We start from the raw sequence: 26,766 nt of genomic DNA, 5'->3' as shown, positions 1-26,766 counted from the left end.
CAAACAGAGGGAATTAAGCGTTTTCTGCTTTCTTTCTTTGCCATTTAGTGACCGAGCGGTGAGTAATCAAAATGGTTTACTCTTATAACAGGATTATTGTGTCTCACAGCTGATGGGATTTAGCAGTGTGCTCTACCTCAGCACACAAACAGACGAGGTCACAAAGAAATTGATATGATGCATCAAAAGGCAAGAGACAAAATACATGTTCCTGTGGTGTAACTTAGTCGTTTATTTTAATTCCACAAATTTTTCAAAAAAATTACAAAATACTCAAATGGAGAGAACACAGGACTCACAATTTCTTATTATTTCTACTTTTTGTTTACATTGTGTCATCCCATGGCGACTACTCATATATACAATAAGCTTCAAGATACCAGTATATATATAAATCTTAGCAGTCAGAATTTACATTCTGCTATTGCCGCTTTGAAACAAGAAGCTAAACCATTGACAACACTTAACATCAAAGGTTTTGGAGACACAAAAAGAGGGAGTAAAAGGCAAGGGAATCGTCAGGAAAAAGAGGCAAAGATGATGATGAGGAGGAGGAGAGACGTAGATCGGTGGGAGATGGCAAGACATAGAGACGGGTTCTTGTCGGAGCTTCAAAGACTTTTCGGATTTGTAAAAAGGGGGCGTGAGTTTGATGACATTTGCAAGCATTTAAATGTAAATGATAGTGCTCCAAGGGGAAGATATGGTCACTTTAAAAGTAGTTTCTTCATTTGGTAAAAAACAAAAAAAGCCACAGTTTTTTAAATGTCCATGACAGTCAAACAGTCTTAGTGCATGAAACAAAAGCAGAACTTCTTTCATGGCTACAGCAACACAAAAATAAAATACTTGAGCTCATGTGCACTGGTATGTGCACACACATACTTGAGCTCAGTGGCACACACAATCACACACACCGAGGCCCAGGAGTGTGTGTGTATCCCTAAGGAACCAAGGCATACGGAAACATTGTGAGGAAAACACACACGCTCGCACACAATCATGACCCTCTAGCTCCTGGTGGTCTCGTGTCGGCAGGCCCCTCCCCTAGTGTCACAGTGAACATTATTACAGCCTAGCTGGAGGATTCTCAGTCGGACACGAGCCCTGCATCGAACATGGGTGACCGGACCAGGTGAAGAAAAAGGGGACGTCAACAACACAAATAGCACCGACTCACAAACCATTCACACATTTAAAAACAATCCTGAAGTCATGTTAGCCTCCTGATACAATGAACAAAGATAAAACTCAGGTCCTGGTCATTTAAAAAACTCGAAGCATTTTAAAATGTCTTCAGCTCAGCCAAATATGTCTCTGGCGTCCACAATTAAAATCTCTCTAAAAACAAAAAGAAGAAATGAAATATTACTCCAATGTCTGGACTCTTATTGATTTAAGGCGAAAAGAATAAAACCAATTGAGTGGAGCTTAAGGAAATTCTCTCAGTGCAATCTCTTTCTTTAAAATCCATGGCTTCCGTGTGCACTCCACAGAAACCTCGGTGACTCTGTGTCACCTCTTCAAGTCTTTCAAATGATTAACTCAACATGTTGAGTTTACACATTGTGACAACCTGCGGTGTGTCGAAGGTGTGTGATGAATGGATGTGTGTGTGACAGGTTTATGGTTCACATGGTGTGTGTGTGTGGGGCTAAATCTAACACAGTGATGTCAGAGGAACGTTACAACTGAACCACAACTCTCTCAGGAACTGCTCATATAATGCCATGGTGCTCCCCTCTGAAACAAGGGATAATGCTTCAAAACAATTATATCGGAGGTTGAAACGACTTGGTTTGGAGTCCACACCTAGTAATAATAATAATTATAATAATAATTATATGTTTATATATACTATTTACAGACTCAAAAACGCCATGCTGTAGCTTTTCTTAAAATTATGAAAAACCTTCAACAATGTATTAAAATAAATGTTAAGTTTAAGATAGCACTTGTTATTTTTCCATAAACGGCCTGACCGGTCTTGTCTTTTTTTTGTTTATAAGCACAGTGTCTTGTTCTAGCACCTACAAAAAAAAGTCAGGGAAGCTTGTCATGCAGGAGTCTTGATGACGTTGTCACTACTGGCTATATACCAAAGAAAGTAAATGTCTTGAAAAATTATAATAAAGAAAAATAAGGAGTCCTTGACGGGAACAAAAACCCAATATCAGAAGAATTCTCAGACGATCCACTTGGCCTTTTCTGTTCTTCAAAACTGAATGAACAACTCTGTAACATCTTCCCGTGTCCTGCACCTGTCAGTCGCTGCCTCTCGGGCTGGTTACAGCTGCTTGTCACTCTCCTTTTTCAGCCGACTGAAACACAAACAACAAAGTGTTAATATTCGGCAACGGAAGTCAATGGAAAAGATAAAGTGAGTTAATCCAAAGGTTTTTTAATCACATTTTTTGTTGTACCTGTAGTAGTCCTCCTGGCCAGGCATGGGTCCTCCGTGCATGTGATGGTGCCCGTGCAGCCACTGCTGCTCCATGGCCAGCCTCTGGAGTTCAGCGGACTGAGCGTGCATGGCCTGCAGCTGGTGGGCTGCGGACATCTGTGGCGGCAGCTCACGGGGGTATGGAGTACCTGCAGGAGGCACAAACAGGAGATTAGATCAGGCCATCTGGCAGAGATTGATAGATTGGATGGTCTTAAATGACAGAGGATATTGGCAGAAAGCCTACCGAAGACTGGGTGGCGCAGCATCTCGTGTTCATGCGGGTTGCCTAGCAGAGCGTTGGGGGGGTAAGGGAAGCGAGCCAGGTGAGGGCCTCCGAGGGGGTCTACCAGGGGATGGCCCCCAGAGCCTGGAGGACACACTAAACACTCCCCACCTATAAGGGGGCAGAGAATAAGGTTAATGGTACATTCATTTCATTACAGAGTATCACAGATGCTTTGGGCATTAGTAACACACAGCTTAATATAATGTTACTCCTCTCAAGGTTGACCAAAAGAGTGCAGGGACAGAGTTACTATATTTATCCTCTGTAAAGCATCTGTTGGCTCTATCAGAAATGTTCTGAGTTTATAATATGCCTTAATCTAATCTCATATGTCAACGCTGTACATTCCTACAGAGACAATAAAATATGAACTTGCTTTTCACACATCTCCAATAAGAAACAATTTATCTGAGTGCCCCTAGGCTGTATTTTTGGTCCTAAAAAATACTTTTACTTATATATACTTTATAAATATATTTTTTTATCTTGTCACCCTTTCTATATCAAAATACATAATTTAAGCACAAGATATAACATACTGACATGAATATCACACAAAAAAGTGCAAAACTATGTTTTAATATATTAATTTGAATATAATACAATATATAATCTAGTTGTTAGAATTAAGTTAGTTACTCTGTTATAATGCAGTATTTATAAGTGGTGTTTGCATGCATGTCTACAGGGCTTTCTTTTACCTTGGTGAAGAGGGTCTTGCTGGTGGAGGTGTAGGTGTGAGTGAATATGCGAGTGCTGGTGGTGGTGTGGCGTGACGTTGAACATCTGTAGGCGGGCGATGGGGTCGTTGGCCACTGCGGCCATCCTCTCGGCATGGAGTCTCTCTGCAGCCAACCTCTCTGGGTAGCTCATTTCTGGCCGCAGCTGGGGCCCAGCGAGGGCCAGTCGCTCACGCTCTAATGGGTTCAGGCCCGGATGGAAAGCTGCGAAATGGTGAGGGCCGGCCATGTGGGGCAACGAGATGGCTCCATGCCGGGCAAAGTGCTCCATGGGGTTTGTGGAAGGATGAAGTGAGTCCATCTCTGGAGGCTTAACCTCGAAACCAGGTTTCATCCTCTCCCTCAGCTCCCTCTCACGAATCTCCCTCTCGCGCATCTCTCGCTCCCGTAGCTCGCGCTCCCGCATGCCCGGGTCAGCATTGTACAAGCCGGGCATGTGATAGGCCAGCAGCGGGTCTGCGGGGTTGAGGGACACAAAGAACGGGTGGTTTCGATTGTTGGGGGACATGACGTGGGGTCGGGCGTACTCGCTGAGTGTACGCAGCGCAGGAGTGTCGGGGCCGATGTACGGAGGCACAGCTGCGATCGTAGTGGGGGGCCCGTCGTATTGGTGCCGCATGTGAACAGGGCCGCCCATATGAGGGTCACCCATCCTGCCATCATGAGAGGAACTGGCTTTCTGTAGAGAAAGAAACACTGTGTTTAGAAGGATTCAAAAGAAAAAGAATGGTTACTATGCAGAGCAAAACAAAAGCACTCACCACAGCTCGCTCATGCTCCTTTTCTCGCTCCCGCTCTCTTTCTCGCTCTTTTTCCCTCTCCCTCTCTCTCTCCTTCTCGTCCCTAACTTTCTGCTCTGCTTCCCTCTTGGCTTTCTCCAGAGCTTCCTCTCGCTTCTTGGCCAGTTTCGAAGAAGCCAGTGGAGTGAAGTAGTAATCTGTCCTAGCACACGAGTTGTACCCCCGGTCCAGGTGCTTGTAGAACCTGTGGTCATGGGCAAGATAAAACAATACTCAGAAAAATGGAAAGATGTTGCCGTTCATAAATTAATACTGGTTACAAAGCAAACAAAATAGTATAAAGAGATATAAATGTTTAATTGAGCATGTTGAATAGCAGGCTAATGTCCCATCAGATGAAACGATAGCTTGTATTAGCTTACACAGCTCCATTATTCAAAAGGACACAAACTCCCTTGATATTCACTTTTGCTGCTGTGTTGAGTATGTATTAAAACCCTCATTGCTATTCATCAGCAGTCTGAGAGCCACTTAAGCACAAGGCAACTACAGATACTCATATTCAGATGCCTCGGTTCACTCGCATCTCACTGTAATTAATCTCCCTGCTCTCCATCCCTGATAATTCCTCGCCATCAGCCTCTCAGAGTTCAGGGCTAATTGTGGCCTTGGATGGCTGTTTTGCTGAGGACATCCGATTTGTTGCTTACATCAAAGCCTTCAAATCTGAAGGCAGCGTGTCTTTGTTGTTGGAAGTGTTTGAGAGCTAATCAGCATCCCCAGACAAGACAGTAAGCAGCTCAACAGAGTACTGATGAATAGCATCTTGTGTAGGTGTGTGTTTTTCTCTCTTACAGATTGTGTTTGTGTAGAAATGTATGTGTAGACGTACCGTGCTGACTGGCTGGCATGGCTGGGCACATTGACGATGGTAGGCTCTGGGGAGGGGCTTCTCTGTGGGGGTGGGGGGCTCTCTGGCTCCTCCATCTCGTCCAGAGGCTCCTCTTTGATGTGCACAGGTGGGAGTACCGGGCCGGGGCCGGCACACGGGACTGAGGCAGGCAGTGGCATGGAGATGGAGGAGGGAGCGGAGGAGGAAGGCGGCTGTATGCCAGGCATAGAGTTTGATGAGGTGGGGGGAGGGCCTGACGGAGGTAGAACTGTATTGAAAGGGTGCGACGTAAAGGTCGGCTGCGGGGGTCCGCTGGGGTGTGAGGCTGCGGAGGAGGAGGAGGAGGGCGGCAGGGGAGGGGCTTGAGGAGGTTGGTGACTGGCTGATGGGGGCAGGTTCTGGGACTGAGTGAGAACGGGGGGCTGGGCTGGTGGAGGCTGGAGCTGCTGCCCCTGAGGCATGAGCTGTAGGGGAGGGGGGTGTGCTAATGGAGGATGGTGGATGGGTAAAGAACTGAGGGGCTTGAGGGCAGGAGGTGGAGGCAGGTTTGAAGGCATCTGAGGGAATGGAGGCGCTGAGGCGTGGGGCGGGTGTTTGTGAGACTGTGGGTTGGGCATCTGTGGGATGGGTGTGGTTGGGGGAGGCTTGATGTGAGGCATGGACATAGGGGCGGGGGGAAGGGGCTGCTCTCTGGGAGGCTGGCATCCACTCTGAGCGGATGACTGGGACTGAGAGGGAGGCGAGTGCGGCCTCTGCTGTGATTGGCCAGGGATTTGAAGGGGTGGGACCTGAGACTGACCCAAAGGGAAGCCCTGAGGGGGCATGGAGTGAGGGTGAGGCATGTGTGAGGGGCCAGGCTGCAGCGGATGGGGCATGGGAGGCATGGGCCCGTGATGCGAGCTGGGTAATGACGGAGGTGGACCTGGGGGGCCAGGAGGCGGAGCCAAAGGTGAATGTGGAGAGGGAAGCCTTTGAGGGTGGTGGGACGCTCCTGACTGGATAAGAGACATTGGGCTTGGCTGGGGCAGAGACAGGGGAGGTAGAGAGGTGGAGGCCGCTGTGGGGGAGACCTGTGGGGGCAGTGAGGGGGCTGAGGTTGTGGGTGGAGGCAGTGCAGCGGGGGCGGCTGAGGGGCCGGGCTGACACTGGATGACTGGGGGGTGCTGGCTCTGCAGGAGGTGCTGGCTCTGCAGGAGCTGCTGGGCGGACGAGTCTGAGTCGCTCTCGTTGTCCCGCGGGCTGGGGATGCTCGGGGAGGAGCTGCGGTTGTCCTGGTCAATGTCCTTAGGGTCGCTACTGAGCTCCTCGTTGACGCTGCGCCCGTCAGAGCTCTCACCCTCACCCTCCCCCTCGCACTCTGAGGGTGAGTCTGGCCGACTGAGCTCCTGAGGGACAGAGCAGAGAAAGGTATTAGGATAAAAAATAAGGCTCTCTCAATATCAGATTTTTACGAAACGGTTAAGGTATTAATTAGGATTGGCTGGTTTATGTTCATAATATTCTATTATACTTCTAAAAAAAAGTATTTGTACATTTTTACATGTCATTTATCGTCAATACCTGTATATCATAACACCAAGTCTATGCATTCCTTTAAAATAGTATAGAACATCACAAAGACCCCAGACTCACTTGTGTCTTGGACTTTTTAACGCCGGCCCTGTCTGGCTCCTCTGTGTCTGAGGCTCCTTTCTCTCGCGGCCGCTTGGCGCTCTTCATAGGTGAAGGAGCCTCTTCTTTAATCTTCTGTGGAGCCAAAGAAGCAGAGCCGTTAGGGGACACTTCACAAAGACAAAGAATAACAACGTTTCCAGCGGTCTGCGCTGTGTTTACCTTGCTGGGCTTCTTCATGGAGTCCGTCTTGCTGTCAGTGCTGTCGGTACTTGCTGCGCTGGGCGAGGTACGCCCACTGGAGCGCAAATCCTCGTTGGTGGGTGAGGCTCTGCCATCAGGACTGGTCTGCTTCTTACGACCACTACGTAGCGTCGACATCTGAACAACAAACAGAATCATGAATAATGACGAATATGAGGGTGTCATATATTTGGATATAAGAAATAAAGATGGACATCCACATTTAAGTTCCAATCCAATTTTTGTCTATCTTTATTTATAAAACCAACATTTGTGAAACAGTGAATGTCAAAGCTGTCCCTGTGCTACTTGAGGAGCAGCCTATTGCTTTGCCGTCTGGCTCCAGGGACACCTCTTCTATGGTTCCTGAAGGTGAAAATAGAGGGACATATGAGTGTGTACGCACCGAGCCTCGGTTCCGTCGGGTCCTCATGCTATGCTTCCCGCTGAGTCCATCTTCTTCCTCTTTGACAGGTTTGAACATAAATGGCGGCGGGTCCACAGGCTTCTCTATGGGGGGCAGCTCACCGTACTTCTTGAAGTGAATGCGGCAGTCTGTGCAAAGCAAGATGTTCTCCCGACCCCCGTGGTGCCAGTCCTTGGAGGCTGAGGAAAGCCATTTACAGTTGTGAAAAAACACTCGCACAGGTAGTAAGAAGATCACACAATAATATAGTCGAAATAAGAGAAGTCACTTTGTAGCATCTAACGAGATAAATATCTTTCATGCGGTTGATGAATCAATGATAAATGATCTTCACTTTAAGTAATGTACTAATAAGGTCTACATATGGGTTAACACCATGATATCAGTGTTATTAGACACCCTAGTTGTGATGGCAGTCTGATCAGATCCTGGCACTGTGAGCCAGCTGTGTAGAAAGATAATGAGGTGAACGAGCTGGGGGCTCATGTCTTATTTGATCAAATTAGATTTTCTGATGCCCATCTGTCACACAATGATGTGTTGTGAGAGCTCACACTGTTGCTAATAAAGACAGGAATAGCCAAAGAGGTTCTTATTGACCAGTATGAGTGTCTGTAAATGTGTAACGTGGTAACCTACTGGTAGTGAAACAGTGGCGGCAGGCGTAGCCCTTCAGCTCCTGTTCGCTGTCTTCACTGTCAAAGTCATCTTCGCTGGCTGAGCTGAGGTCCACTGGAAGAGAGAGGAAGAAAACAAATGTTACAAACAACCGTGGAAAACCAGAATATATCAGGTCAACATGTCTCCCACTTTCCTCTCTGACGGCCAATGAAATGATCAAATGTACTTACAAAACTCGCTGGAGGGGGGGCGTGAGGGAGTGTTGACAGGAGTAGAGGCTGTTCGCGTCTTGATGCGGCGGAAGACGGGCTGGCGGCGGTGTCGGCGGTGGGCTCGACAACTGGCCGCTTCGGGGGTCTTCTTCCAATAGTAGTAGAAGGTAATAAGCTCTCCCTGAAACGAAAAAGAAAACACATTCAGTTAAAAACTGACAATTATATCACAGGAACACAAGCAGTTAAAATATTGAAAAGGAGGCATCGCTTTTGACCGCAAAGAGGTGACACGTCTATTTGTCCGAGATGTTGAAAGATTGGAAAATCTTCACTCTGAAATATCTGCAGTTCAGATGATCAATGATGTGGATAATACACATTAGCAGTCAGCACAGTATTTCAGAGTGAAAGGCCATGGAGTGGACAAGTCCATGCCGGGATTTGTCACTGGCCGGGATGTTTATGCTGTGGCCCTGTCTGTCCCAGGATTAGTGGAGAGGCTCAGTGAATGCAGGGATATTAGGATCAGTGCATTGGTGGCTGCCTGGGTGGCAGGAGCTTGAATGGGAACAAAAGAACATGTCAGGCAGAGCTTTGGCGCTACAAATAGGGAGTGAAATGGCTACTCGCCCCTTCACTGGAAGAGTCAATTGAACTTTAATCAAACATTCGTAGGAGCGCGCTTGGCAGCGAGCGAGGCGGATAAATCCAGTGTACAAAAGGCCGCCAGGAAATCAATACCCAACTGAAACATTAACACATGCAATCATGGATCAGAAAGCACTTTGCTGAGGCAGCCTGTGCATATTAACTGACGCTTGCCGGATGCACTCATGACAGACAAGCCTTGAAAATTGGCGACAGGAGTCAGAAACAATTATGTCGTTTCCTGTGGGGCCTAGCCCTCTTCTCCCTTACTCTGACCTCTCACTTGTTAGTGGTCCTCCACAAATTCATCGAGGTGTGGTGCGTTTGTTGGTTGGCGGTAAGTCACCTGTAATCTTTGTCTGAGGTCTGTTAAACTGCTGCTCAACAAAGCTCCCAGGGTTTAATGGCTATCGATTGTTTTCCTTCTTCGCCTCAGCTGAGAAACGCAACATAAAATAGTCAGTGCATTGCTCTCTAAAATACATTAAAGGCTTTCAGCGACAGCTTAACATCTTACCCCAAAATGTTACAGAACAGGAAAGGATAAGATGAAATGGTGGACAGTTGTAAGTGGCAATTTCAAAGTATAAAGGCTGGTATTAATGAAAACATGAGGGTAACTGCTGCTTTAATTTGTTATCTCATGAAATACAAAGACACTTGAGGCTAGTTGGTTTCCTGGTATATGAGAAAACACAGGTCAGGAATAGGCCAGCCTTTGCTCCTTTATTGTTCAACAGGTCGTTTGGATATTTGACATTAAGGAACAAGTCAAGTCTCAATCACTGCTTTGATTGGTAGAAACAGCTCAACTCAGCAGGCGTAGGCTTGTTTAATAAGATCTCCCTTTATGTGGCTCTTAGGGGAAATTCATATCTACTAGTGAGTGTAGGACTCACGTCTTATCAGGCAGAGCAGAGCCAGGAACATTGACTGAGGGTGTCTGACCTCAATGAAACCTTCTCAAATTTCAGTGTAAATTAAGGTGCTGTGTCATGCCGGTGCTCAAGACCCACTGCTTTAGTTGGGTTTTTAGTACAGAGACGGTTTTACATGTAGAAGCCAAGCAGAGACAAATATATATATATTGTTATAATATCTCCAATTGTTTATCCATGTTCATGCCAAGATCAGAGCAGCTAATTATGATTATAGCTCTTTTATGATGCCATGTTTTTTTGCTTCTCTTTCAGGCTGGTAAGAGAACTTTCTATTCCTTCCCTGTGCTCCCCTCTTCAGCCCCTCGGCCGGGCAGTTGGAAAAGCAGGGCGCAGGTGCTAACTGAGGGAAGGCAGGCGTCCTGATGTGAAATCTAATTGAAATGTGCAGATCAAAAGTGTCGAGTGTTGCCGAGCGCTGGCTTTGCTCTGTGTCTAATGACTGTTCTCAGCAGTGCCTCTCTACCTCCTCCCTGCAGGCTGACAACTACACGGCCCCAACAACAGCTTGGCAGACGCAGGGAAAGGTCACTCTGCCTCTCCATCACTTACACTGTGTCAAGTACCCTTACATTAGGCAGGGGCTAATGAAAACATTAACTTGGGCTTTTGAATGTGAAATAACAGGTGCAACGAAGAGCAGGTTATAAATGAAAAAGGGAAAACAAAAGAAGCCGCTTTGTTAAAGTTGACTAAATGTTTTGAGTTGAAAAGTTATTGCCAGTTAAAAATAAGGAATGTGTTATTGGACATATTTTAGCTCAACAGTCCGCACATTTTGCATACAGTCACTGGCAAACTGTAGTGCATTTCTATTTGATGACTGTCACTAAAGTGCAGTCAACAGGAGTTCGACAGATTACCCCTCTTAGCCTGCCTGAACGTCAAATGTGGTTCCCCTGACAACAATTCTCCCCTCATACACTGTCCTGTGTTCTTTTCTCTATCAAAGTCATTTTGTCATGCTGCCATATTCCCACTCCAACACTTAAACTTTCCTCAACTAGCGTTTTCTCTCCATGATTGGATGTTTAGCCAGTGATTTTGTACGTAGTTATGGAGTAATGTTTTTGTTTCTTCTTAAAATGAAGATGACAGTAAAACTGAAAAGCCCTCCATGAACCTGCAACTAAAACAGTTCACCGGTATCCGCAAAACATTCAGGGAAATATTTGACATCGAAATGTAAATTAGCCCAGTCCTCCGCACCATAATTTCCCCCCATTCCTGTAAATCACTGCAGAGCGGTACAGAGTGTGCTGCCACTCCGCAGTTCATAAGATAGTGACAACATAAGCTCAGCATTATAACGCCTTTTAGACTGCTTCCTTCTGCAGGAGCTTTCTGGCCACTGGATTATCCGACAAGGAAAGGGCTTACCCTCCAATCACGACTTCCATTCCAGTTATTGCCACTTAAAATGGTGTGAGAAAATGGATGTGAGGTAAGATTATGTACAGTAATGTTTTCATGACACTCGCTGATGAACAAGTTCTTCCACCATAGTAAAACGATTTGCACTCTACTTAATTAGAATAAATGCCTTTAAAAATAATCTATGCTTTGGAGTGTATTATACAAATCGTATTCTGCCATTAAAATACCCAGTTTTTATATGTATTTATATGATTATATATAAAAACTATATGTAACCCTGTAATTCTATAGTCGACAGGTTTTAAACTATCTAATTTTACGGTTTGTAAGACTCCTACTGGTATGTTAGCATGAATCCTCTACAGTTTAATTGCTGGTGGGAGTACAGGTTGCGGCTGAGTGGGAGTGCATGGTCCTGCACGGGGCTCGGTGGGCCTGTATGTGCGGGGAAGAGCTGGGGGTGAAGGCTAAACTTGTGTATTTACACCCTCATCCCCTCTCAGGCCCAGGCCCGAACAGATGGTTTCTGTTTTTCCTGGCAGATTTGTGACAGAGCCACAAAAGGCCCCTGCTTTGACATGAAGCCAAACGGTTAAGGCCGTTACTGGCAAGAGCAGGGGAAGGAGGAGAGAACAGGGGCGAGCTGAGGAGGGGGAGGGCCGAGAGGGAGGAATAAAGAGCCAGCAGTGGACAACAATGGACAATTGACATTGAATCTCACCACAACAACTGCCAATAATAATGTCTGCTAAAAACTAGAAGGTAGCAGTTTAGCTGCTGCGCAAGTGGTTTCTGGGTTCTGGTGGCTGATAGTGAGCCGTCTAAACATCCATTAGTGCTGCATGATCCTGCGCTCCTCCTGCTTCTGCACAGTCTACAGCCGGAGGAGGGAGAACTGCTTCTTGATTAATGTCAGCGAGGTGAAGGGAGACATATTTCTCTGAGCTAAATCAAACCAGGGTTTAATTATGTATGTGCTCGACCCCTGGACTAGGTATTCTTCATCAGCCGTGACAGGTTGAACAGTATCGTTTCAGTGAGTGGTGCTTGACTTTTACATCATCCTCATGCTGACTGTAACTGTAGGGGGTGACTTTGTAATTGCCAGTGTGGTTAAGCAGGTCAGAGGTGTGTTTGTGATGCCTGCAGGGCCATTTGACATTGAATTGAAAAATTGCATGTTTATTTGTCTTGAGCCTAATGACCCCATTCCTATTAAAGTAACCATTAAAGGATATTGATGATTAAAATAATGCTCTATTACTTCAGTTCAATAGTATTTTTCACATAATATGCAGATAAAACGTTAAAAAACATTCCTGCAAATTGAATATGAATACTGGATTAAATCAAATATATATTTTTTGTGACTGAATAGTGAAAGGGCCTTGGCTTGTGGAGCAGAGTGCGTGTGAAAAGCGTTTAAATAGACAGCCATCCCTGCTGCGCAGCGCCTTTCTGCTGGAGAATGACTGAATAAGCTCTGCTTTCACAGGTCAGGGATGCACATGCTGAAGAATCAGCACTCGTGTTTTTCCTGCTGTAAGCGCTTTTGCCAATGAAAGCAGATTGGATGGCAACAGTGCCTTTCTGATGGAGGGTTGCTCCTACGTGTTCTGCTGATAAGGTGGTTCCCCCAAAAACCACAACATGAAACTACCAAAGAACTCAATTACACAAGGAGCCCCGGTTCTCCGTCTATTAGGCTACACACTCTGCTGTGCTAAATTGCCGGTGGTCGCTAAAAGAACATCAATTTCGATGCCTAAACAACTTATATCATTTACCAAACGCAGAAACGTTCTGTCGCACTAATGAGAGCGGCTGCCAAATGGACCAGGCCCCTGTAGTTTGTAGCTGCTTTAATTAGTGTTTGAACCAAAGTATTTATAATCACAGTCATCCCCAAGGTTCTGGCTCGGAGCTGAGGACATGGCAATGGATTCAATTTGAAGTTTGTACAGATTGTACCGGGGCAAACATCTGCTGTGAGGTTGTGTTGAGAACACTGTTCTCCTGTCGGCCATCCTGTAAATGACAGGGCCCGGGGTGGGGTAGGGTGAGGGGAGAGGATAAGATGCTGCAAGAGCCGCTCAGCACAAGCAAGGCACGATTTTAAAGCTGGGGTCGTCTATATTAATTTAAAATTATTAACATGCTCTACGGTCACAGTGCCCTTCGTGTACCGACCTGTTCCGTCACCTGCTACAAGTACGACTGAAAAATGAAGGGGTCATTTTTTCAGCTTTTCCCAGCTGTTTTATTAAACTGCCATCTAAGAACACTTGTTTGACTAGTGACGTTAACATGAACCATTCTAACACACTGACAGGAAACAGCAGCACTAAAGGTTTCTTAGAATCATGTTTCGCCCGTCCTATAGTAAATATCACTTACAGCTGATGTTGTGAATGTATTACTGAAACTGTGTTATATTTCTATATAGATGAATATAACTAAACTTTTCTTAATAAATATTGACTTTATCATTATACAAAGTATGACTTGAATAATATCCCATTTTTTGTGCTTATGCTTATTCTGTACCAATTTATTGAATGAACTTTCATATTTTTAGAGGAGCAGTCACAAGATAATAAACAACAGGATGCAGGAACGGAGCCTCGGGGGAAACTGAACTGATAAACATTCGGGCATGCACAAAGCTATCAACAATAATTTACAATCATAAAACAAAAGCTTTATGGAGTTTATTAGATTATGGTTGCTCTGTGTGCTATTGTAAAACATTGTTATGATCTATAAATACATAATACAATGATATTTGAACAGAAAGTAAATAAATTGCTTGTACGTGTTTCGTGTAACTTGTAACACTTCTCACAGAACACGAAAACACTAGCTGTAATGAATCCATTTTTAGACATGAGTTGACTTTTGAGGTTTCTTTTAATCAGTGATCCATATTGACACTGAGAAAAGCCTTGTCCCTAAAATTATAAAAATGTAACAAATTAATACAAACAAAAGAGTTTATGCAATCCTTATTCAACATTCATTTCTTAACATTTAACTTGGGAACATTTTCCACCAATGAAAAAGTTTGGGCCTATCGACAGTTGAAAAGCCAACACTTTGTAACTCTTTTTTCAAATATCAACTCTTCTGTTTAGATGTATCAGAAGGAGCTGAAACTGATACAAATGTTTTCTGCAAATACCATGTGTTGCTATCCCCGAAAACCTCCTCAGTGAAAATATCAGGAGTGGAGCAATCGGATCTGCCATTTCAGCACATTTAGTTGTTTAAACACTGGAAGCTCATGTTGCATGACGTCCTCTGAAGGAAATGGTGGCAGCAAAGCGAGTAGCAGACGGTCAGACGACACACCCACTCCCCCCTCGGGGCCTTTATGTGACTTTATATAAAGCATTCCTGAGTGCTAGTCAGGCCCGGTGTGTTTACACAGCGCGGGGTGCTTACCCTTGGCACCGGGTGTTTCAGGCGCGCTGGCACTTCAGGGGTAGTGGTAGGAAAATAAGGGGCAGACACACGGTACCGGACCTCTGGATATCAGCACAAAGGGTTTTATGCTTTGCGCTCTTGCTCAACGACAGTGGTTTGTGTAGGACTTAAGGAAGGAACATAGTTATTTTTCTGCAGCTACAGCTTCTTTTTTGAAGGCTTGGCATGCCAGTGGAATGACAGAAATGCGTGCCTGTGACTGGAGATAATGGGAAAATCTCAGGACCTAAAATAGCTTGTTGTGCTCATGTTTCACAGATAGGATTTTGGATTGAGAAGGTACAAAAATAAATAGAGCTTTCCTCGGGGTATTGACTGGCACTCGGTCAGATCAGTACGATAGCACAAAAGTAAGTTTAATCATAAAGAAACAGTTTATTTTGTTGTCACACAGAACAAAATAAACTTTAAACCAGGCTTTTCAGTGTCTTCATTGAGCTAACGCCCCACTTCACCCCTTCTCCTCCGGTCGCTGCTACCCTCCCCATGCTCTCCCAGTCCATTTCTCCTCTTTTCATATGTTTAAAGGGCAGTTTATTTTCCATTTGTTGGGGGGAAATTAATCTCTCTCTTCTCTGTGGTGGTGGCAGGCTGTGATCCTGGAGGAGGTCTATTACCTCTCCTGCCAAGCAGACTCCCCCTCCAGGTTGAATTATATTAATACCACCTTTATAGCCAATCAACTGGACTAGTCGTATATTTCAAAACCAGCAAGAATAATTGAAGAAAAGTCTTTGAGGAAACTGTATTCGTACACTTTAATCTCTTATTCAAGAGGTTCAAATTGGCTTTGAGGAATAAAGCATGTAGCACAAAGGAGGTGACAGTAAAGAATTTTTGAGTAAAAATATGACATGAAATGTAGGGGGTGTTTGAGGAGCAGGGCCGACATATCCTCAGCTTACAGCAGACGAGGACATGAAGTGGCGAGAAGTATAACAAACACCTCTGATTTTCCTTTGATGTGTGTGTCAGCGCTGTATGGGTGCACTTCCAGCAGGAGCAGCACGACAGAAAACAGCAAGGTCTGCATTGCTTTATGAATCAAAATGCTAGGAATAATTTAACAGCTTAGTCAAAGGTGTGGAGGACTCTGCAGAACATGAAACATATACAGCATGTTTCCTTAGTAGTCGAGATCAAAACCAAACACCTCACTTACAGTTTTCCTTATGCAGATATAACGAGAAAGAGATGCTAGTGAAACGCTGCAAGACCGTTTGAATAGCAACAACACAGTCTGGGTGGTTGCTATGTTTTTGTTTCCAACACGATTATCACATTTTAAAAGCCTGGCTGTTGTTTATGATTGCTAGTCCTGGATTTGACCCACTTGTACCATGAAACAAGTCACAGTTCAGTAATGATTAACACATTGACGCACGCACACTCACAGGAGTGAAACTGACGTCCTTCTCCCCGTGTACATGAACAACAAACAGTTCCTCATAGCACAGCGGATATTGAATCACTGTCCTCTTTAACAAAATGTTTGTCAGTGTTCTTAAAACTACCAGGAAATAAGAAGTATAATGCTCAACACAGATTATAATGTACCCTTTCAGATAGTTAAGCACACAATAATCTGTGTTCACAGTAGAAGGTGCTCAATGCTACATTAGTGGTGCAAGTTTTAATTTTCAGGTCTTTAACTACAATGACTTACTCTTGAAAGCAACACCATTTTGGAGTGAGGGAAGTTGGATTTTATAAAGAAAGGCATGTGTCTTCAGTCTCTATAATTGATCTTCAAGTTGCCACTTTGACATACAAAATACAAAGGTTTTCAGCACAACTATTAGAGAAGTTGTTACTGTTATTCACTTCAAAAGGCTCCAATGTTAACCTGCTTTTGAATCCTTGTGAGAGCCATTATGCTACACCTTAGAGTTAACTACTCCAAAAGTCTTAAGTGATGCTGAAACACTTACAATCATGAGATAGAGCAGGTCTGAGATCTGCTTTAACACAGTGGCTCACATCACATCTGCACAGCTTGTTTACTACTTGCTAACAGAGGGTGCTAATTAATGTTCAGCATGTAGTTTCAGTGGCATCTGTAAGGAAAATGAAGCCTTTTCTCTTTTTAGGTATAACGCCATTTTTTCACACACAGCATTAAGCCTAGATCTGACAATGATGCAGCTCAGTTGTTGGCTGGAAGGACTTCTTATCAATAAGGCCTCTGGTTAGAAGACAGCTCAAATGATCACTAAAACATTTTTACTGCCTGCGTCTTCCATTAGTTACGAGCAAACCACATGTAGCTCGTACTTTAGTGGGTATAAAACAAATGAAACACACAGCGAAAAAGTTCCACAGTATAGACAAAATGTAAAGGTCTTACCGTTTCTTTGTTGGGCAGCAGCTCTTTCCGGATCCTGAAGAAGTTTTTGCCGAACTGTCTCAACCCTTTAATGAAGCGCTTCTGCAATTTTTCACAGAGGAAGAGGGAGGAAAAAAGAGACCAGTTAGTATCCGTGAAGTCAGCTAAACTGCAACCACATTAAGTTAGAGGCTGACACCACACCAAAAAAACATTGTTTTCCTTTTGCTAGTCTGAGGTTTGATGTGTATCTAGAAACCTCTGTCGCCGTTGAAACTCTGGAGAAAACACAGCCATGTCAGAGCAAAACGAGAGAGGAAATGACAAGTAAAGCAGAGTGCGACGCTGAGATTAAGCCCATCTTTTCATTTAGAGAGAAAAAACTGTTGAAGAAAATGTAATCTAATATAAAAACATACATGACAGTATACATGTTGAATGTGTTGTTAGTACAAATTCAAAGTTGAAGTCAGAGCCTAAACTTGAGAGTTTAAAAGCATGAAGATGCCTCACTGTGCATGCTAGACAGTTTCTATTTACGTCTGTATTTTTTGGCAATTTAAAAAGCACAGGAAACATGTCAAAAATTAAAATCAACAAATATACCCTTACATGAGTAAAAGGAATTGAAAGGCATGATGACAGAAATTGCTACTTTATAACATCAGATTTAATCTCCCAGGAAAAGGCAATGTGAACATACCACCTCAGCTCACTGAGCACAAAAACAACATCACAAATGGATAAATAGCAAAAAGCTGAACTACCTAAATGTATTTCTTCTCCTTTAAGAGCCACAGACCGCGAGCCATGAATAGCGGAGGCTGAAAACATTCATAACCAGCGAAGCAGACAACCAACAGATTTACTTTCTTGTTCCAGAGGCGAGCCCCGTCTCTCAGTGATCTCAGCCAACCGTTTCCACCAAGTAACTCCAGCAAAAAGCAGATAAAAGTCCTCAAGGAGCAGGGCACAAACCTCTACGTCCAGCCACAGATATAGGAAGAATTAGGGAGAAAATCCACAATGTCTCTGACGTTAAATCGCTTTTTTCCTGCTTTTCTTTTACAAGCAAGAAATAGCTTGTCACTCTCTGCTCTTCCACTACAAAGGGGAAGGCTTTACATGTGATCTTTCTGCAAGAGAGCCTCTGGTTCGCAGCAGGCTGGAAAACACGGAGTGGATTCCTGTGCTTCATGTTTGTGCCGAGCACAGCGCTCATTTCAGCCTCTTCTTGATCCTCTAACACAGCATGAGCAGGCTTTATGTCTCTACCCCCACACAGGAAAACCAGGCCCATGTTTGTTACAAAGACTACACCAAAACTGCCCACTTCATTGGAACAGAAAGCACAGCACTCCTTTAAATGCATTCAGAGCTTTGGGTAAGCACGCACACAGAGGCACAAACTCTACTAGCTGCCAGCCGGAGAGGGGAGGCAGGCTGATACAATTTGTGTGGAGAAAGGTCTGGACATGGTGGAAAGAGACAAGTGAGAAGGAAAACCAGACACGGAGTATGTCCTGAGGGACAGGAGATTTTCCATGCCATAAACAGTGCGTTATGTAACCACAGTTTACATACCCAGATTTTGATGGGGAACAAAAGGCCAAATGTACAGAAGTAACACAGCCAGCTGCTAAACACAACTGTCTTTTTAGGAGGGATAATTACAGGCGAGAAAAACAGACCTATATAAACAACAGGAAGGAATGACTGTGTTTATCTCAATTACACAAACAATGTCAATAGTCTCACAAAGTTTAACTGCCTTATGGTGAGGGACAAAATATAAAAGGTAGTCCGAGTTAAACCAGACTAAATAATCCAAAATGACAGGCCTGAATGAAATCTAGACGTTTAACAGCTGACAGCTGAATAGAAGAAGCCGGTCCTCATTACATGAGACAGCAGTTCATTTGCATTAATCAGACTGAAGGTGTAGCAGTTGATTAGCCAGTAGATGGAGCCGTCTCCAACACAAGTGCTCCCCCCAAAACATCCGACACCCATATCCGACCACTCGAAGGGGTGAGGAGCAGATTACCGTTTGGACTGTCAGTCAAACTTCCACAGAGAAGGGCAGAGATTCAGAGGATCTACATTACTACTTTGACAGGCGATGACAAAATTAAGTAAACATTTACTTGAAGAAATCAGCTCCTTTTTCCAGCCAATACAAGTCATGGAGTTGAATCTAAGTGCGTAGCTAATGACTGTTTTATAAAATGTAGTTTTTTAAGAAAGAGGTACAAAGGATGGAGAGAGAGAGAGAGAAAGAATTCGAGATGAGTATTTTCAGAGGTAGCTTATTTTTTTAAGACGGACGGGGATTCTGCTGACAGGATTGAGTTCGGTTTCATCACCGAAGCACTACAACTGGAGAGGAGTTGCGATTGAGATTTCTTTCCTTGCAGTGACGGCAGCACTAGTCAATGATTAGACCTGCCCATACAGCCTGTGTGTCTGTCCTAATTATGTCCCCTTAATTATGTTCCCTGACTGTACTATTTACACAGCCTGTGCGTCTGTCTCCATAGAGAAGCTGTGTGCATGATCCCTCTCTCCTCCCCCCTCTCTTCTGTTTTCTTTCTCTCGCTGGCTCCCCCCTCCCCTCTCCACACGTCGGCTCCAGTTTAAGGCTCCATTTCAGCTGCCTGGGCTCACTGCTCTACAGCCCAGCTAATAAATCATCCGCCAATCTGCTCCCTGAATCGCTCTGCCCCTGCTCCTATTGCTCCAGCCCTGCGTTGCTAGGAAACACAGTGGCAGAGGAGGGGCTGAGAGGGCCGGGGAGAGAGGAGAGAGAGAGAGAGAGAGAGAGAGAGAGAGAGAGAGAGCGCGAGAGAGAGAGAGAGAGAGCGCGAGAGAGAGAGAGAGAACGATGGGATGAGGAGGAGGGGGGGGGCTGGGTGGAAGCGCTACCAAATGGCCATCCGCTGAGCAAAAACAACAGGCTTCTCTCTGCGAGTGTGTTCCAGGGAGCTGGCGCTTTTCACCCGCCCCAAGTTTCCCCTCGGAGACTAACAGAGCACTATTGTGAGGCAGGAGAGGAGACATATAAAAGGAGGAGGAGGTCCAGAAAAAAATGATTCAATAGGCCATTGTTGTGTGTGCGCACTTCCTGCTCCAGAGTTGATTGTTGGGAGTTGTAAAACTGGTTAAGATAAAGCAGACAAACGTGCTAAGATGGTATCATGACGACCAACAGGGTGCAGGCTAAGACATGGAACATAATTCCTTTCTAAATGTCATTCAATGAAAACACAGACACAAGCCAGCCAACAGCAAACAAAGCCACTTTCACTCAATATGGAGCTATTATACTTGACTTGTTGTTAAAAGCTGACCTTTTTTAAAGCCTGCAGTGTGTGAACCCCCGAGGGGGGAGGACAATCAGTCAACTAGCCAAAAGCAACGGAAATCACACTGCTGTCTGTTATAACATATCAGATAGTGAAAAGATTAGCCACGGTGTGCCGACAGGAAATCACAACATGCTTTAAGAAGAGAGGGGAGACTGCAATGACTCTAGACTACCCACATCCTCTTTGCACTGACACTGTAAATAAAAACAAAGACCTATGTTTAGAAAATGTTTTTATATGGTTCAAGAGTTATACGTTTTGATTAAAAATGCTTTTACCGACAAACAAATCCTGTTTTTATATTTACCAAATACCAAACTTGAAGACATATTGCCAGTTTAAGGCAGGCAGAGTAACGTCCTCTGCTTTCCTTCGCTCATACTGACATAAGGGGTGACAGGAAATTCCAGCACACACCCATCCTGCCTGCTATTTAGTTACTAAACAACCCTAAAAAGCATTGCTGGCACTGCACCATAAGGGTAATAAAATGCACTGTTGACAATAAATCCTTGATGCAGCAGACAACGCTCCCTCGGCAGACGAGAAACAGCCAAGTAAAGCTGCTCATCTAACTTTTAAATAATCCACAGCCTGCAGCAGGGGATGCGGGGCGTTGTGTTTTATCTGCCTGTGGTGTTTTCGGTTGTGCGGTGTGTTTTCTGGTCTGTAGGCTTGTGTTCAGCCACTGGGGGGCCGCTACTCTCTCTGCCTTCCCCTCATCTTCCTCCCTCCCCTCCCGCCTCTGTGCTGCCGGCAGCCTGCTTCAGTCATCCATCAGCTAAAGACGCAGGCGGAGATAAGCCGTGGCACGGTGCAGCTGGCGGAGGAATAGACCTGCCGCCCCGCAGCAGTCATAGATCAGCCCCTCCGTCTCTGACATGGCGACACACAGCGAGGAGGAGGCTGCTGCCCATTGTTTATATGGCACCTCCTGTTGGCCGATGCATTATTAGCACCACTTATTTACAATCAGGGCTGACAGCAGCTTCATGTAAAGAGAGCAGGAATCCTTCAGTGACCTTCGCCAAGTCTGCAGGTACAGAAGATGTAATACTAAAGGTTTATCTATTCAGACTTATTGAGACGGGAGAGGAGATGGAGATTTATTGAGACACTCAGACTGTATCTAAATAATAAACAAGCGATAGAGAATAATCAAGTCATATGATACTTTGAGTTTAAGGGAAATCATATCTTAAGATTTATGGGTTGAACATCAGACAAAATAACCTGAGGCTAGGTGAGAATCTAAGGTTTAATATTTGCGTCGAATATTAGATATCATTTTTTAATATTGTACAAGTATATAGGTTATATTTAAATGCATTTGTGGTCATATTTTGTTTTTTTTATAAATGTTTTATTCAACCACAGTTCATCAACTTACTGAACTTAAAAATAATATTTGAGATGATAAAGGAAGGATTGTGTGGTAAGAGGTGGACATGGGAGACTTTGCATATTTAAATAAAGAAGATCTAGGCAGTGGAAACAGCAGTAGGTATTTAGGTCTATCACAGTAGCTGTATATAATAATATAACAGATTTAACTATACCTATAGAATACATAATGAATAAATGTAGCTTGCTTGAATTGCAACTTTAATAAACAACTTGTTGCTTTTCACTTTAAGTGCTTTTGGTTCCCGGTTTAAAAATTGTATTTTTTGCCGTTGAGAGAATTGCAAAATCAAAAGGAGGGAAAGAGAGTGGGCAGTGAGCATTGATTTGGTTTCTGATAAAACACAGAGTGTTGTTGTGGGAATGCGTCTCTCCGTTAGACTTTAGAAAAAGCAGAGGACTACTCCATGTCTGAATGTCTGGTATAATAACACATTTCATTTTCTCTTTTTTTCGTAGTGCTTAAATCAAACACTGCTCTAGCCTCGACAGCTACAAGGAGGTTAGACTCTAGATCAGGGGTGTCAAACTCAATTTCATCGCGGGCCACATTAGCATTATCGTTGCAATCAAAGCGCCGGTTGTAACTTTAAGACTATATAAATATATAAGATATATAAAATAATGTATTATATTACATTATTGCCTCTGCATTGGATTATTATCGGATAAGGTAATAACTTCATAATGAACTACGTCTGAAGGCAAAAGTCTAGGGCAAATAATTGCAAGTCTCTTCAGTGTGCATGTCACAAAATGAGATGCATTGTGGGACATGTAGTTTATTGGCAACGTGCTTCTGTAAAGCGGCATGTAACTGTATAATAAACGTATTATATTCTTTGCAAGCTCTTGCAGGGCCACATAAAATGAAGTTGCGGGCCAGATTTGGCCCCCGGGCCTTGAGTTTGACACTCCTGCTCTAGATGATCCGGGTGAAATATTTACAGTTGTATATTAATTTGTTTTGTAACAATTGAGATATTGTTCTTTGGTGTAATCTATAATCATCACTGATGCATGAAACAGAGTGCTGCTCACATCACGGTGATGGATTTTCAATTTCTGAAAGTTGTAATAATAATCTCACAATGAAAGATCGATCCGTTGGTGAAAGCAGCACATCTTACTGAATTGAAATGATTCTCTGTGCCTGCTAGAAGACAATAACAATTAAATAAAATCCCCCCTTCAACACTGTCACTCCCACAAAAATGAAACAGCTAGAAATTGCAAAGGGAGTTATTTCCCTTTTAAATTATGAAATGTTTTAGAGGTAGAGTTCAGATGATGTGCTATGTGGCAGCAGCTGCACATGAGAGGTGGTGTGGGGGGGGGTGGCAAGAGAAGTCAAAGGGGGGAGGGTGACAAGTGACCCTGCAGACAGGCTGATGCTGTCATTTCAGCAGCCCCCGCTGTCACTTTTATTCACATCTCTGAAGGAATGCAGGCAGGAATAATGAAGCCCGTCCTGGAGGGGATGAGAGGGAGGAAGGGCGGATAAATAAATGAAGAGCAGCAGGGCTGGTTTCTGAGAGTGTGTCAGGGTTGGTGCTGCATTTACACCTGTCCCTCAAGGCTGCGGGGCTGAAAAGGCACAACTGGTGATCGGATCACAGGGAAGTGTGTTTCGTCCTTGGCCGGACAGAGACACGCTGCTGTGGGGCAGGTGGAGCACCAACAGCCTGCTGAGCCTCCACCCACAGACACTGAACATGGGTAACACAGAGTACTGGACTCTCACACACACAACAGCTCCTCCACTTCAGTTACATGATGCTGTCTGAACAAGATGAAGCCCCTCTGTGAAGTGTTGGTGGAGTCACCTTGACCCGAGTAACAGAAATAATTAAATATGCTGAGGACCCAGGGCTGGGCAATAACACAATCGTCATTGAGTGACATAATATTGCAATAATATGAACATAGTATTTTAACTGTAGGGATGGAGGGAAAAAATACGTGTAGTTCATTGAGCAAATAAAAAAAACAAGGTAGTTAACACGTAAATCTGAGTTACAATTATTATTCTGTATGAAAACCATTGGAACGTTTAGGCCAATGCGGTTTGGTTTTCAGTTATTCAGTGCCATATTTTGTGCATTCCTTTTAATAAAATTATCAGTAAGGACTAATAAAGTTTTTCTACACATTTTACAAAATTATTTAATCTAAATTTCAATATTTCTTTTGTTTTACATGTGATTTCTGTTCTAATATGAAGTAGAAAAAGGACACAGGACATGGCAAAAAACATATATGTGCTAATGTACATGTTCTATGCTATGTCTATTGTTACTATTGTTGTGTACATGTCAGCCATAAATCAAAACTAGGTTTAAGGTAATGTAAATAGTGTAATTGTTTTTATATAATTTGTGCAGCACGCATGTCCCACTGGATAGGACAGTTCTAAAACCCATAAGTGAATAACTGAAGTGACCGCTTTATTTTCTGGATTGACTAACAGCTCCTACTATTGAGCCCCCCTGTGCTCCTTTGGCTGGGGTCTGTGGTCGACCTGCTGTGGTGGACGTGGCAGTAAAGCATCATCAACATGGCCGCTCAGAACTCTGATCATCTTCACACAGCAGTTAAGCTTGTCGCCGGCGAGTATGCATAAATAAAGGCAAACTCATAACTAGCCGAGAAAAGGATGCCTGAGTTAATTTGTTGTGATTCGCTGCGGTCCTGCAGTGAGCTCTGGCTTTATTCAAATGTGCCCATCCAGTTCAATTACAAGATAAATACACCCATTCACTTCCTCTGGATCTGAGCTGCTGGATTCAAAGCTCAACAAAAGACTGCCAAGCGTCAGCATTACCAAACAATATCAAAGTGGAAATTCGCACAGAGGAGGAGGAAACACTAACACAGCCTTGTGTTTTCTAAGATCTTCAGTCCGATCAGTCAGCAGTGTTATCTTTAAAAAGGATTGTGTGTACTAACATGTAGTGCAGTGTGTCATAAAGCATCAAGTCGAAAGCAGCAGCTCTCAGCCGTTCTGACATGGTGTTATCCAGCACTTTCCTCCCACCCGCTTCACAACGTGCTGATCGGGAAGAAGGGCTGCCATTTTCTGATTTCAGCCCTTCAACAGCTGTGGTGAAATTCACATCTAAATTCAAATGGAGGCTAACATTACCAGCGCTCAATCTTTTTTCCCCTTTCCAGACTTCCACACTCAAGATTTATTCTGTGGTTGATAAACAGGATGCAGCTGCTCTTGGGCCTTAGAGGAGCTGGAAACTGACGAGTGCTTTTACTGATGTCTAGTGAGACTGGGCCAAGGGCAGCCTGTTTAAACTCCCTCTCAACAGCTCCCTCTAAAGACGCAAAGACAGCTCTGATGGACAGCAGGCACCCACGCAATTAATATCAACATCAGACAAACTCCATTGCTTTAGTATATCCATAACTCTATGTTGTCTAGCACCATATTAATGCATTTCCATATTAAAAGGTGAGGTTCTCTTACCACTTCATCCTCAGACCAGCACTTCTCTATCAGTTTGGGTACGGGCTTCTTCACCAGGCGTTGGAGAGCTTTTCCTGCATCGTAGCTGCTCTCGTGAAGCTGAGGATAAACACAACAAAATATTTCAATTTCAAAGGTTTTAATGTCATATAGGGGTCTCGTCATGCTGCTTCCCTGATGGCTTCCACAGGATTGTAGCTGACATCCTCGTGGATTCATCTTCTTATTACAGACACATGCATTTCCTAACATTCGGTCTATATGCTGTAAAATGTATTATCTCTTCGATTTACACATGGCATCTATTGCACGTCTGTCCGTCCTGGGAGAGGGATCCCTCCTCTGTTGCTCTCCCTGAGGTTTCTCCCATTTTTTTCCCCTTAAACTGTGGGTTTTTCTCTGGAAGTTTTTCCTTGTACGATGTGAGGGTCTAAGGACAGAGGGTGTCGTTTTTCTCATACTGATATTCTGAACAATCTGTGCTGTTGTATTTGCTGTAAAGTGTCTCTACTGTAGGCTATTTTTATTTTATGTACAGCACTTTGGCTCGACCAAAAATCGTTTATAAATGTGCTATATAAATAAAACTTGATTTGATTTGATATGCACATAAGCTACAGTGTAGAAATGGTAATGGAAATCTTATGACCCGAGCTCCTTCAACGATGCAACATACAATAAAATACAAAAATACAATAAAAAAAATTGTGCAAGAAGTCTATATACACGTAAATAGAATATGATATATACAAGAACAGAATGTAATATTGTACAGTAAAATGAAATGAAATAAGATTTGTTAGGGTGATAACTATCTTGAATAAGTACATTTCAAGATGACAACAGATTCATGTTTATCGAGGCACTTAACAGAGCTCAGCTTGTAATTCTGATACATAATTAAATTAAATGTATAAAAGGCTTTGGAAGATAATATTTTAGCTTTACCGACACAGTTCATTGAGCTGATTTGTATTGCAAACTGATTTTATATCTGGGAATGGGTTAACATTTTACGCGAGATCTTAGAGCGATAAGAGAAAAAGCTGTGCAAAGACCCAAGAACCAGACTGAAAATAAACACCGCAGTGACCAAGGCAATCACCATGTAGCTTTAAGCCCTGTGTCACATTCAATTTGCTAAAACATGCAGCGCTGGAGCTCTTCTTCGGAAAATAAACAAGCATTACTCATTGGAATTGCAAATAGAGATGAAGGTCGAGAGACAGTGACCTGTCCGCTATGTTAATTTTCTAGTTTAGAGTCGGAATATAAATGCCCTGTTTATGATGATTCTAATCCCTTTCTTGTGCTTGATTCTTCGGTATTCATTGTCAATGTGACAGACAAATCTCTCATTATGTCTAATGTATTGCGAACCTCCTCGGCTGGGTGTGCTACAGGGGGCTACTCAACAGGCTCAGGGGTCTTATCATTCCCCTCACTGCAGTGCTGCATCATAGATAAAACACAACGGTGGAAGTTCTGTAATTCAGAAGCCACATTTTACTGTTTTTTAT

At 43.7% G+C, this 26,766-nt stretch overlaps 1 protein-coding gene across 9 annotated transcripts in view; it reads right to left on the bottom strand.

The window, feature by feature from the left end:
- Positions 1-208: 208 nt before the first annotated feature.
- The window catches only part of rerea (arginine-glutamic acid dipeptide (RE) repeats a), a 123,857-nt gene continuing 97,299 nt past the window's right edge, over positions 209-26,766 (bottom strand). For 5 of the 9 annotated variants that reach the window (XM_034209263.1, XM_034209264.1, XM_034209261.1 and 2 more), the window contains 13 exons: positions 25,247-25,345; positions 17,018-17,098; positions 8,237-8,399; positions 8,025-8,117; positions 7,365-7,564; positions 6,938-7,096; positions 6,737-6,850; positions 5,105-6,489; positions 4,234-4,456; positions 3,434-4,151; positions 2,691-2,840; positions 2,424-2,592; positions 209-2,321 (listed from right to left, as the gene is read on the bottom strand). In XM_034209263.1, coding sequence (XP_034065154.1) covers positions 2,288-2,321; positions 2,424-2,592; positions 2,691-2,840; positions 3,434-4,151; positions 4,234-4,456; positions 5,105-6,489; positions 6,737-6,850; positions 6,938-7,096; positions 7,365-7,564; positions 8,025-8,117; positions 8,237-8,399; positions 17,018-17,098; positions 25,247-25,345 — 3,588 coding nt within the window. In that variant the 3' untranslated portion in view covers positions 209-2,287. Of the gene's footprint in view, positions 2,322-2,409; positions 2,593-2,690; positions 2,841-3,433; positions 4,152-4,233; positions 4,457-5,104; positions 6,490-6,736; positions 6,851-6,937; positions 7,097-7,364; positions 7,565-8,024; positions 8,118-8,236; positions 8,400-17,017; positions 17,099-17,763; positions 18,135-25,246; positions 25,346-26,766 lie in introns of those variants that run through there. The other 4 variants (XM_034209266.1, XM_034209268.1, XM_034209269.1 and 1 more) reach the window with 4 other exon arrangements.

The sequence above is a fragment of the Gymnodraco acuticeps genome, unplaced genomic scaffold (genome assembly GCF_902827175.1).
Source record: "Gymnodraco acuticeps unplaced genomic scaffold, fGymAcu1.1, whole genome shotgun sequence".
In the NCBI taxonomy this organism is placed as follows: Eukaryota; Metazoa; Chordata; class Actinopteri; order Perciformes; family Bathydraconidae; genus Gymnodraco; species Gymnodraco acuticeps.
The sequence above is the reverse complement of the archived record's forward strand: the minus strand, read 5'-3'. Positions and strand labels throughout refer to the sequence as shown.